Genomic DNA, 12,773 nt, shown 5'->3' with positions numbered 1-12,773 from the left:
CATCACGTGAAATTCTTAATAGTGCATGCTCATTCATGCAGTTAAAAAAGCATAAAGTGTGTGTGTGCGTGCGTGCGTGCGTGCGTGCGTGCGTGCGTGCGTGCGTGCGTGCGTGCGTGCGTGCGTGCGTGCGTGCGTGCGTGCGTGCGTGCGTTTTATAAATATTGAACCGATGAAAAGTATTAACAGCAGCTTGCAGACTAAATGATAACTACATTGAATCCATAGGAACACCTTGCCATAGGAACACCTTGCCATAGGAACACCTTGCCATAGGAACACCTTGTCATAGGAACACCTTGCCATAGGAACACCTTGCCATAGGAACACCTTGTCATAGGAACACCTTGCCATAGGAACACCTTGTCATAGGAACACCTTGCCATAGGAACACCTTGTCATAGGAACACCTTGCCATAGGAACACCTTGCCATAGGAACACCTTGTCATAGGAACACCTTGTCATAGGAACACCTTGTCATAGGAACACCTTGTCATAGGAACACCTTGCCATAGGAACACCTTGCCATAGGAACACCTTGCCATAGGAACACCTTGCCATAGGAACACCTTGCCATAGGAACACCTTGTCATAGGAACACCTTGCCATAGGAACACCTTGTCATAGGAACACCTTGCCATAGGAACACCTTGTCATAGGAACACCTTGCCATAGGAACACCTTGCCATAGGAACACCTTGTCATAGGAACACCTTGTCATAGGAACACCTTGTCATAGGAACACCTTGTCATAGGAACACCTTGCCATAGGAACACCTTGCCATAGGAACACCTTGCCATAGGAACACCTTGCCATAGGAACACCTTGCCTACTTGTTGTTAACTAGTTGTACGAACTCTTGTTTTACTGTTTTATTGGATCTTGTTTATTTGATACACTTATTTGTTTTAGCTCTTGCTCAGTTGGTTTTCCTATTGTGTCTCATCTGTTTATGAAAGTAGGAAGCTGATATATGTCACTTTTACTTTAGCGCTAGGTATACTCTTAGTTGCTTGTTTTAGAAGAAAATGCACTTAAGACTTCTGGTGATTAATATTTTTGTTCCCTACCTATGTTGAATGCACTTATTGTAAGTGGCTTTGGATAAAAGCGTCTGCTAAATGACTGTAATGTAATGTAACACAAGTTCTCTCTTACATTGAAGGACATATGAGGTTTGGGCCCGATGGTGACGATGAGGACAAGACGCCTGAAACACAACAAAGGAAACGTCAGCATAAGAAGATTTAAATAAACGCCTGCTGTTATCGTCCTGGTCCCTGAGGACCCGTCTACACCCTGTTCACATGAATATCATGTTAGTACGCCCTCTCTGTGTGTGTGTGTGTGTGTGTGTGTGTGTGTGTGTGTGTGTGTGTGTGTGTGTGTGTGTGTGTGTGTGTGTGTGTGTGTGTGTGTGTGTGTGTGTGTGTGTGTGTGTGTGTGTGCACTATATAACTCTCCGTCTCCAGCCAGCTTTGACCCAAACCCATCTGTGAGCATAAAGAAGGTAAGTACACCTTACACTAAGAAGGTTCAAGATTCTTTATTGCATAAAGATTGTGTTTAAATGACAGAGTAGCCTTTTTAATAGTATAGCATACAGTACATTGGTGGAAAAAGTACTCAAATGTTTTACCTAAGTGAAATGATCAATTCTGCGGAACTCTGTTACAAGTAAAAGTCTGGTGTTCAAAATGTACTTAAAAAAGAACAAAAGTATTGGTATCAAAATGTACTTAAAGTACCAAAAGTCAAAGTACTGAAATGTTTGAAAATAGCAGATCTACAAGCTCACAGCGCGTCGCAATGCGACGCACTGTGAGCCTAGGCATAAAATAAGGCTAAAGTGGTTAATGTGTGTTTTATAATGTAATAAATTATATCTGTAAAGTAACTAGTAACTAAAGTTTTCAAATAATTGTAGTGGAGTAAAAGTACAATATTTGCCTCTGAGATGTAGTGGAGTGGAAGTAAGAGTATTGGAAATTGGAAATACTCAGGTACTCAAGTACAAATACCTCAAAATTGGACTTAAGTACAGTACCTGAGTACATGTACTTAGTTACTTTCCACCACTGATAGATTATGCATGGGTGCTGGTGACAAACACATTTTTTTTGACTGAACTGTTTTACTGGTGTCCAGTAAAGAAACGAGTCTGGAAATCTTTGCAAAAATCGTGTAATTTGGTGCATTCTGGACACGATTTATTATTTAGGTTAAATTAGGGCTGAAGAATTAATCAAAACGTATTTTTAGAACATTGTAATATGAACTACTGCAATTTCCAAATCACAGAGGCTGCAATTAATTGCATAAAACAGAGGGAGACTAGGTAGGCTGTATATAGCACGGTTTTAGGTATTAATTGAAGTGCAATTTTCATTTAACCCTTAAATGTATACTACAGTAAAAGGAGTAAAGGTCTTTGCATGTTTAGCTCACTGTCTAGAACACGGGTCTTCAACGTTTTCAGGCCAAGGACCCCCTAGCTGAGAGAGAGATGAAGCAGGGACCCCCTCTATATAACTTTTGTTTTTAAATTAGGACTGCTCTTTTTTCCCTCTACACCTATACCTCTTTGCCAAAAAATAGCAGATCTACAAGCTCACAACGCCTCGCAGCGCGAGGCGTTGTGAGCTTGTAGATCTGCTATTTTTTGGCTAAAGTTCTCCTCAGAAAAGGGATGCTAGGGTTCAAGTGGTTAATGTAAAAAAAAACAAGACCAGGAGACCTGGTTCTGCCAGACCCAGAATAAGTACTTTATAAGATCAGAGCACTACGTCACGGCTAAGCCGGACTTCACATGGCGTGTCTATGCCTGTGTCTATGCCCATGTATGGACGTGTCAGCCTGTGTCTATGCCCATGTATGGACGTGTCAGCCTGTGTCTATGCCCATGTATGGACGTGTCAGCCTGTGTCTATGCCCATGTATGGACGTGTCAGCCTGTGTCTATGCCCATGTATGGACGTGTCAGCCTGTGTCTATGCCCATGTATGGACGTGTCAGCCTGTGTCTATGCCCATGTATGGACGTGTCAGCCTGTGTCTATGCCCATGTATGGACGAAAGAGGGACAAAAGATGGACAGACATTTATCCCCATATATGGACGAAATATAGGGACAGAGCCTCATGTTGGCCGACCCTCTGGGTCTGGCAAGAATCCTATCACACAAAGATTTGGGGGACCCCCTGTAGTAACTCTGAGGACCCCCTAGGGGTCCCGGACCCCCTGTTGAAGACCCCTGGTCTAGAAGTCAGTGGTATAAAGTACCTAAGTATGAGTTAAATATGTGCCGTCGTTCATTCATTGCTGTTGTGAGAACAGAGGATATCGTGGCCATGTGATGGAAACGTCTTTCTACCATTATGTAGCCTATGTATTTACTACTGTGGAGCAGTGGTGGAAAGTAACTAAGTACATTTACTTAAGTACTGTACTTAGTACAATTTTGAGGTATTTACATTTTCCAATACTTTTACGTCTACTCCACTACATCTTGGATCCAATATTGTACTTTTACTCCACTACATTTATTTGAAAGCTTTAGTTACTAGTTACTTTGCAGATATAAATTATTACATTATAAAACATACATTAACCACTTTTTTAGCCCTATTTTATACATAGGCTATTTGAAAATAGCCGATCTACAAGCTCACGTTGTGAGCTTGTAGATCTGCTATTTTCAAACATTTTATTACTTTTACTTTGGTACTTTAAGTACCCTTTGATACCAATACTTTTGTACTTTTACTCTTATTTACTTATACTTGGATACGTGGAGCAAATTTATTTCATGGACATGAAAGGAATGAATCAGTCGACCGTCGACTGCAGATCTTTTTTTAAATGGTCGGGGTTCATGTTTGGAAGGTGTACCTGCTCACCTTCTTCATTCCAGTGTTGATTTTGGCAGCACATTTTGATTCAGTTTTAGTCATAATCTTTTCAATAAAATTCCATTTAGTTTTAGTCATATTTTAGTCATCTGAAATGTTTTAGTTTTTGTCTACTTTTAGTCGACTAAATATCACAAGATTATAGTCGACTAAATCTACAGTTGATTTAGTCGACTAAAATGTATGTTGTCGGTGCCTTGATGGCGTCGTAATGGCTGATTTTACACGTGGTTTCATGCTGAAAATAGCAGATCTACAAGCTCACAACTACTGCGATGCGTTGTGAACTTGTAGATCGGCTATTTTTAACACCCGAGCACAACCAAACATAAAATGACGTGTCTTTTAGTTCTACTGGATCTCTTCTCCACTAGATCCCTCACTGACATTTTAGTCTAGTTTTTATTTGTTGACGAAATTGTCAATATATTTATTCTTAGTTTCAGTCATCATAGCTTAGTTTATATTTAGTTTTTATATAGTTTTGGTCAGTGAATAAAGGTAGTCGACCAACATTTTTCGTCATAGTTTTAGTCGACGAAATCGACACAGCTTCATTCTCTTAAAATCCAAAATATCACCATATTTCTACAAGTTAGGGCGTTATATACGAGTTATACGAGTTATATACGAGATATATGATAGCAGTGTACACTGCTATCCTCTACGTATCATCTCAAAACGAGATGGTAAAATTGACCGCTACTTCGGTTTTCACACATTCACTTTAGAGCCGAATTAGAGAGGGGTCACCCGTCTGATTTTATTTCGGCTCTACAAAAGTCAATTCATACTAATGTGGCTCACGCTCACAGCTTGTGCCGGAGTCGCTTGTAAATATTGGGGGTCCTTGACATAAAAATGAAGTATGCATCAACCTTAAACTCAAACTGTTTTCTATGATAGACTAGTCACCAGCACAATGTCACCACTATCGTTGTTCTTAAAGGGATACTTCACTTTCACATAAAATAAACATTAAAAAAAATATTTAAAAAAAATTAAAGAAGTTATGGCAAAATAAAGGCCCCCTCACACATTAGTAGGACACTCTAATGCGTGAGGGGGCCGTGATTTTTCCATTACTTTTTTCATTTATTTTTAATATATTTTTTAAATGTTTATTTTATGTGAAAGTGAAGTATCCCTTTAAAGAGACAGATCCCTATTCACCAGACCAAGCCATTTGTGATAAAACAAATAAACATATTCTTAAATCAAGTGACAAATAATTAATTTGTAGACAGCGCTCTGCCACCCATGTATATACTGTATTTATATGTGTTTATTATTATCACGTATGTTTACTATTAAGTATATTATGTTTAATATTAAGCATATGTTTATTTTATGATGCTAATATGCAGACATATCTTGGTCACACATTCTCATGTTTTTGTTACTTGGTTTTCTTTTCTTAAGAATGTAATTTGCAGTAGTTATAGTAGTCATTGTAGTATAGTAGTATTTGTTGTAGTATAGTGTGTGTGCGTGTGCGTGTGCGTGTGCGTGTGCGTGCGTGCGCGTGCGTGCATGCGTGCGTGCGTGCGTGCTCGTGCCATACTGGTTAAATGGAGACAGCGTCATAAATATATTTGACAGTTAAAGCTTATGTTGTTGGATGAGAGCACTTCAATTAGATACTAATTTGAGAACATTTAAATATCTCATAAAATGTATAGTGTCTGTTGGAAACAGATGCAAATCTGTGTGAATGAAACATTTTACATCATTTTGTTGTGTTTCTATGTGTGTTCCATACAGAGTGAAGATGGCTGCTGCTGGCTTCACCGTCTGGACCGTGTTCTGTCTCTGCAGTGGCTGGAGCTCCTTTGTAGAGGGCTTTCCTTTTTTCCCTCCTCCTCCTCCAGGTACGTGTCTGTCTGTCTGTCTGTCTGTCTGTCTGTCTGTCTGTCTGTCTGTCTGTCTGTCTGGGGATGTGCCTGCGTAAAACTGGGACAAAGAAAAAAAGCTGAATTTGAAGTTCAATGGCAAAGAGAGAGGCATTGAAAAAAAGAAGGAAAAAAAAGAAAAGAAAATGATGTATAGTATTGACCTGTGTTTTCTGTCTTTGTGTCCCGTACAGGAAATGACACGGACATTCAGACAACACCAAGCAGTGAGTGAGGAAGACTGTTTTCATTCACATTCTTTCAGAAGAACCCTCTCTTCTCGTCTCTGTCTCCATTTTGCCTCCAAATCACTCCATAAGTGTCTCATTTACAGTTCCAAATCTTTACATTAGAGCCTTTTCCTTGGCTCCTCAGCAATAAAGACAAGATAAGAAAGAGAAGAATAAGAAGAGAAGGAGATCCACAAAGAACAAGTGGAGGGGAATCGACCAGTCCCATAGAACCCAGCTCCTCCCCTTATTAACCCAGCTCCTCCCCTTATTAACCCAGCTCCTCCCCTTATTTTTTTTTTTTAATTTATTTTAAATTTTTTATCCCATGATTTTGTCACCCTATTTTTTACACCCAGTGCCAATTATCTATGTAATCCTGGGCACTACCTTCCCTCTGCCAACCTAGGGAGGCCAACATTTGTAACTCAAGTCTTGACTTCTGGAGGTCCCTGAAACAACATGTTTTACACATTTTCGCTTTATAAAAACATATATTCCAAGATTAGCAAAAAAGTTCCACTATTTTTTCAAAAATAGCAGATCTACAAGCTCATAGCGCAGCGCCCGGTGCCGTGCTATGAGCTTGTAGATCTGCTATTTTTGAATAGCCCAAAGAAATATGAAAATGACACATGCGTTCCCGGTCTTAATGGGTTAATTAAAACCACCACAACCTGAAAACAACCCAAATATCAAAACCTGCAAATAACCTCAAATAAAACAAACATCTCCAAACCAGACTGCTGAGACCTCCCACCCACAACTAAGAGATGTATTTCCACAGGTCAGTGTCGACTCAGAGAGACAGGAGAGGTGACAGACAGAGTAAGGGAGTGACATGCAAAGCAAATGGTCTGGTCTGGGAATTGAACCAGGGACTTGACCTGACCTGGCATTAGAGTTATATGTGGTACACACCCTGACCATTCAGCCATCTGGTCACCCTATACTGCAAGTGTGTTGGGGGGCAAAGGAGAAAGAAAGAAAGGAAAAAGTCACAGGGGAGGAAAGATTATCTCCTATAGGCCTACAGAGTTCAGTGTCAGATTCAGTCAGCTGACGGCTGCTCAGAAAGGTGTGTGTGTGTGTGTGTGTGTGTGTGTGTGTGGGGGGGGGGGCAGTTAAGGGTTAAGTGAGTTAATCAGCGACACTTAGGTATAACTGGGCGGGCAGGGGACCTTCTGATTACCAGATGAATCCTCTACTCACTAAATCTACAACCGTTTAGAAATCTACCAATCCATGAATCTGTCTGTCTGTCTGTCTGTCTGTCTGTCTGTCTGTTTCAAAAGTACATATTATTATTTAGATATTATATTGTTTAGACAGATGCTAGGTTCATTGTTTACCTCTGATCCTATAGTTTACTGAGACACTACACTGTCTCTGTATTCTATGATCCTATAGTTTACTGAGACACTACACTGTCTCTCTGTATTCTATGATCCTATAGTTTACTGAGACACTACACTGTCTCTGTATTCTATGATCCTATAGTTTACTGAGACACTACACTGTCTCTGTATTCTATGATCCTATAGTTTACTGAGACACTACACTGTCTCTGTATTCTATGATCCTATAGTTTACTGAGACACTACACTGTCTCTGTATTCTATGATCCTATAGTTTACTGAGACACTACACTGTCTCTGTATTCTATGATCCTATAGTTTACTGAGACACTACACTGTCTCTGTATTCTATGATCCTATAGTTTACTGAGACACTACACTGTCTCTGTATTCTATGATCCTATATTTTACTGAGACACTACACTGTCTCTCTGTATTCTATGTATTGTGTTTACCTTGTTTACTGTAACTCTGGGTTAAGAGCGTCTGTTAAATGCCTACATTGTAATCTATGTATATTCCAGGTCACCGGCAGATGATCCGCTTGGTGAACGGTACAGATGGGTGCTCCGGCAGGGTGGAGGTGTTCCTCCAGGGTCAGTGGGGGTCAGTGTGTGATGACAGCTGGGGTCTGGAGGAGGCCAGGGTGGTGTGCAGGATGCTGGGATGTGGTCCCGCCATGCAGGAGGTCACCGATGCTCACTACGGCGCCTCCAGCGGTCCCATCTGGTTGGACAACGTCCACTGTAGTGGAGATGAGACTTCGCTCGCAGGTTTTGCCTTTTTCATTATTATTATTATTTTATGTTTTAAATGTTAGTTTTAATAGTTTTTTAAAGTGGGTTTGTTACTTTAGTTTTATTTGTTTGAAAAGACTTTCAGTTTTTATTAGATGTAGTGTTAGTTTTAGTTTTTTATTGTAATATTAGCAGCGAGATACAAAAAAACCTGTGAAAATAGCAGATCTACAAGCTCACATGTGTCACAACGTGTCGCATGGTGATGCGTGGATCGGCTGTTTTCACTGTTTTTGAATAAAGAACATTGCCTGTTGAGAAACACTATAACTATGGACATTGTCTGTATGATTTTAGTTAGTTTTAGTTTCATAAAGAAACACAACACATAGTTAGTGATATTTTTTTTTCAATGCCTGATTTTTATTTGTATTCCAATTAACTCAAATGTTTTGTCAGTTCTAGTTGTGTTAGTTTGTTAGTTTTAGTTAACTATAATAATCTGGCTTCCTCCATAGACTGTGACATGCAGGAGCCTGGGGACCATAACTGTGACCACAGCGAGGATGCAGGGGTCATGTGTCATGGTAAGATGGACTCACTGTGATAACAAGTTTAATGGCAAGAGAGAGACATTCACCCCCCTAGGGTCTGACCCTAGATCTGTACCTGGAGGCATTAAAAACACTGGTCGCGCGTCTTTCTGGTCCAGTTTCAGGCTTTTATTTGTGTAAGGTCCTAGGAAGTTGCCTGCTTCCACGCAGCATATGTGATACGTTTTTATCTCAAATGAAGTCCCTCAAAGGAGTCTCAAACAAGGTTGTTTCTTGGATAATTACGCAATTGTTTTGTGAAATTACATATAAACCTGTGATTTGTCTTTTTTGGCTGTACGATACATTTCTTTCAAATACGATAATTTTAAGCCTCCGGTACGATAATTGAAATTTTCTCGTCTGGCAACACTGCCTGGCGGAGACAATGATATAGTGTATTTACTTGTGTTTTTTCGTCTTTGTGTCCCGTATAGGCCTTGACTATGACTGGACAACAGCAGCAACAACAACAGCAGACATTCCAACACCAGGCAGTGAGTGAGGAAGACTGTTTTAATTCACATTCTTTCAGAAGAACCCGTCTTCTCGTCTCTGCCTCAGACTCACTCTAAAGTGGCTCATTTCCAGCTCCAGCGCTTTACATTTGAGCCTTTTCCTTTGGTTCCTCAGCAGCATACACACCAAGTTATAGCAACACCCCATACGTAATTAATATTAGGTCTTTTGTCAGAGTAAATAATCAGCGCATCTCCACGTCCACACATCAAAGGCATCGCACATTTCAATCCAAATTAATACGTTAAATCCAATCCATAACTGCCGAGTGGGACAGTTACTTTGAACAGACTGAGCGTAACGTCAAGGTAGAATTGTTCTTCATGATTAGCCAAGATTTAATTTAGAGAAAAAGGGCTGCTGCACGCTGTTCATAAAAATGTGGGGCTACTCTGTCTCTCCGTATTCTATGATCCTATAGTTTACTGAGACACTACACTGTCTCTGTATTCTATGATCATATAGTTTACTAAGACACTACACTGTCTCTGTATTCTATGATCCTATAGTTTACTAAGACACTACACTGTCTCTGTATTCTATGATCCTATAGTTTACTAAGACACTACACTGTCTCTGTATTCTATGATCATATAGTTTACTAAGACACAAGTAAGACGCGCGAACGCTGGAAGCGAACGCAGCTCGAAAATATTGTGTATTTACAGACTTGTAATCCGTGTTATTTCACCGTGATGGGGAGAGAAGTGTGTGTGTGTGTGTGTGTGTGTGTGTGTGTGTGTGTGTGTGTGTGTGTGTGTGTGTGTGTGTGTGTGTGTGTGTGTGTGTGTGTGTGTGTGTTGTGCATTGTAATGAGAGCATTAGTGTCTAAATTCCTGCACTCTGGCGCACTCGGTGGCTGCTTACAGGCAGTGCACGCATGTGAGTCACATGGGGGCATGAGCCAAATACTGCACACAGAGATACAGAGACACAACCCGAGCACGGTTTGATAGTAAGCTCCACTTGGTCGGAGCCTCCTTCCGCGTTCGCAACTACACTGTCTCTCTGTATTCTATGTATATGTTTACCTTGTTTACTGTAAGTCACTCTGGATAAAGAGCGTCTGATAAAATGACTACAATGTATTTCATGTATATTCCAGCTTACCAAATGATCCGCTTGGTGAACGGTACAGATGGGTGCTCTGGCAGGGTGGAGGTGTACCACCAGGGTTCGTGGGGGTCAGTGTGTGATGACCACTGGGACATGGAAGATGCCCAGGTAGGGATGGGACGATTAACTGCTATTAACTGCACTTTTAGATTTCACTATAGGGGCTGGTTGGGGTTCTGTAGGACTGTCTTTACTGCTCCATGTCGCCGTAGTGGGTCTAACATCCAGCTCGAAGGACCAATATACAGAATATATGTAGTGTATAGGCAAATTAGGGGACAGTTTAATCTTTTACTCTTCGGTGTAGAGATACAGTTACCTTGCTACACATATTCCTGACAAAACAAAAGACAAGGACTGAAAGTAGCAGGTCTTAAATAAAGACTGGTAAGCCCCACCCACACAATAAAGGAAATAACAATTGGCTTAGGCGTTGATTAGCTTCATCTAAATCAGCAGTGTACATGAACTGTATAAAGGATTAATCAACTCAATTTAATTCAGCTATTATATAAAAGAAACTAGAAGGAATAGGAATTTAGTACAGTCACAATTAATTATAATCAGTTAACCATGTATCTGTCCTAATGCCCAGGTGGTGTGCAGGGAGGTGGGCTGTGGTGCAGCTCTCCAAGCTTCAGGGTCTGCTCACTACGGCCCCTCCAGCGGTGCCATCTGGCTGGACGACGTCCACTGCATGGGAGACGAGTATTCACTGTCACAGTGTGAGCTGCCTGTGTTAGGAGACCATAACTGTGGGCACCACGAGGATGCAGGCGTCATGTGTGGTAAGGATACAGACAGGATACAGGATACAGACAGAAAGTGGACATAAATATCCAAGTTTGCTTGGTTTTTGTTTTTCCATTTTCCAAAATAATTTCTTAAATGTTCTCTGGGATCGTTAGAACAAAATAGCGCTTGGGTGGCGCAGCGGTAAAGTAGCTGCCTACCACCTCGGAGGCTGTGGGTTCGAATCCACCACCGTGCAGCCGGCTTTGTCGAGCGTCTATACGAATACAATTGACCCGTGTTTGGGGGAGGGAAACCGGGTGGGAAGCCGGGTGGGGAGGGTGTCTCTTTGAGGTGCTAGAATACCATGTGGTGCATGCAAAGTCAAAATGACAGACATGACCCGGCCACTAGAGCTCTGTCAATCGAGCTTATAGCTCTACTGGCACAGTGGATTGTGCGTCGGGTTGCCGAGCGGGGTTCGATCCCAGCTCGGGGCCAATCACTACCTCTGGCGTAGTCGGCAGGACTGGACATGGAGGAGGTTCTGGCGTGAGGGACGTAAAGGACGTTGTGCGTCGTGAGAGGCTCGTTGCTAATCACTCCATAAGCCATATGAGTATTTAAATGTGTTTTCCATCTCTCCAGCCCGTTCAGGCGACCGTGGCCCTGTAACAACAGAGGCTCCAACAGAGGCTCCAGTAGAAGCTCCGTCGTCAGAGGAGCCGTTAAGTCTGCATGCTAACTTCATGGTGGGTCGTTCTGGGGAGGTGAGAGGGGCCGTGGACCCCGTTATGTTTGACATGGTGGTCTCTGACACCGCCAGCGGATTCGTCAAAGAGGAAGCCTTCGGATACAACAAGGACACAGGTACAAAGCTGTTTACTTGTCCCTCTGGCCACTACACCCCCCCCCCCCCCATTATTGTAGTGGCTCTCAAAGTGAGGTCCAGGGACCTTCTGGGGTCTGTAAGAGAGTGTACACATTTGTACACTCTCTGAGTTATGGTGGTCCTTGAAATTAAACACTTTGAGAACCACTGGTATTGGTATTGTAATTGTATAGCAGACATGAAGTCCACAAACCAGCTCTGACAGTGTGACAAAAACCCGGTTTCCATCACATTTTGGATCAGTTTCTAGTTCCTCAATGTTGGATCCAGTTCCTCCGGTTCCTCTGCTGGGTTCCGGATCCCAACCCTTAGATCCTTGACATGAAAAAATCATGAGAACCACTGCTCTGCTGTGAATAAAAGAATGAAACGATATGAAGTTTTTGTTCTTGTTGTGATCCTCTGACGGTACACAGGTCTCTACACGGCTCCGTTCTCCGGTGAGTACTTCGTCACGGTGACATCAGCGCTGTGTGTGGGGGCTCACAGCGCGGCCTGGGACCTGATGGTGGACGGCCGGGCGGAGAGGACCTGCAGCCTGCAGGCCGGGGTGGTGGGGGCGCCCTGCTACCACGGCTACTGGCTGGAGAAGGGCCAGACGCTGTGGCTCAACATGAGGTCCGGCTGCGTCTGGGGGCTCACCGTGTCCGGGACGGCCATGGAGAGCGAATACTTTGATTACTGGTACTATTACTGGAACTACTGGTAAAAAATAAATACTGTGTCCTATAGTTACTGCTACTGGCAAAAAAAAGTAACTTAGTACATTTACTCGGGTACTGTAATTACACC

General features: G+C 42.1%; 1 protein-coding gene and 1 pseudogene across 2 annotated transcripts in view; one reads left to right on the top strand and one right to left on the bottom strand.

Annotated features, from left to right (window-relative positions):
* The window catches only part of LOC308097960 (parvalbumin beta-like), a 212,342-nt pseudogene that overhangs the window by 96,552 nt on the left and 103,017 nt on the right, over positions 1-12,773 (bottom strand). The gene's annotated exons all lie outside the window — the stretch shown is intronic.
* The window catches only part of LOC308099342 (scavenger receptor cysteine-rich domain-containing protein DMBT1-like), a gene marked incomplete at both ends in the record, with an annotated part of 64,846 nt that continues 53,245 nt past the window's right edge, over positions 1,173-12,773 (top strand). Inside the window, 9 exons of the mRNA XM_080448086.1 lie at positions 1,173-1,233; positions 5,999-6,031; positions 7,917-8,165; positions 8,648-8,716; positions 9,160-9,219; positions 10,347-10,465; positions 10,953-11,145; positions 11,738-11,959; positions 12,398-12,686. Coding sequence (XP_080304212.1) covers positions 1,173-1,233; positions 5,999-6,031; positions 7,917-8,165; positions 8,648-8,716; positions 9,160-9,219; positions 10,347-10,465; positions 10,953-11,145; positions 11,738-11,959; positions 12,398-12,686 — 1,295 coding nt within the window. The remainder of the gene's footprint in view (positions 1,234-5,998; positions 6,032-7,916; positions 8,166-8,647; positions 8,717-9,159; positions 9,220-10,346; positions 10,466-10,952; positions 11,146-11,737; positions 11,960-12,397; positions 12,687-12,773) is intronic.

Source organism: Gymnoscopelus braueri (genome assembly GCF_963280865.1).
Source record: "Gymnoscopelus braueri genome assembly, chromosome: 13".
NCBI lineage: Eukaryota > Metazoa > Chordata > Actinopteri > Myctophiformes > Myctophidae > Gymnoscopelus > Gymnoscopelus braueri.
This window is presented reverse-complemented; position numbering and strand designations above follow the sequence as displayed.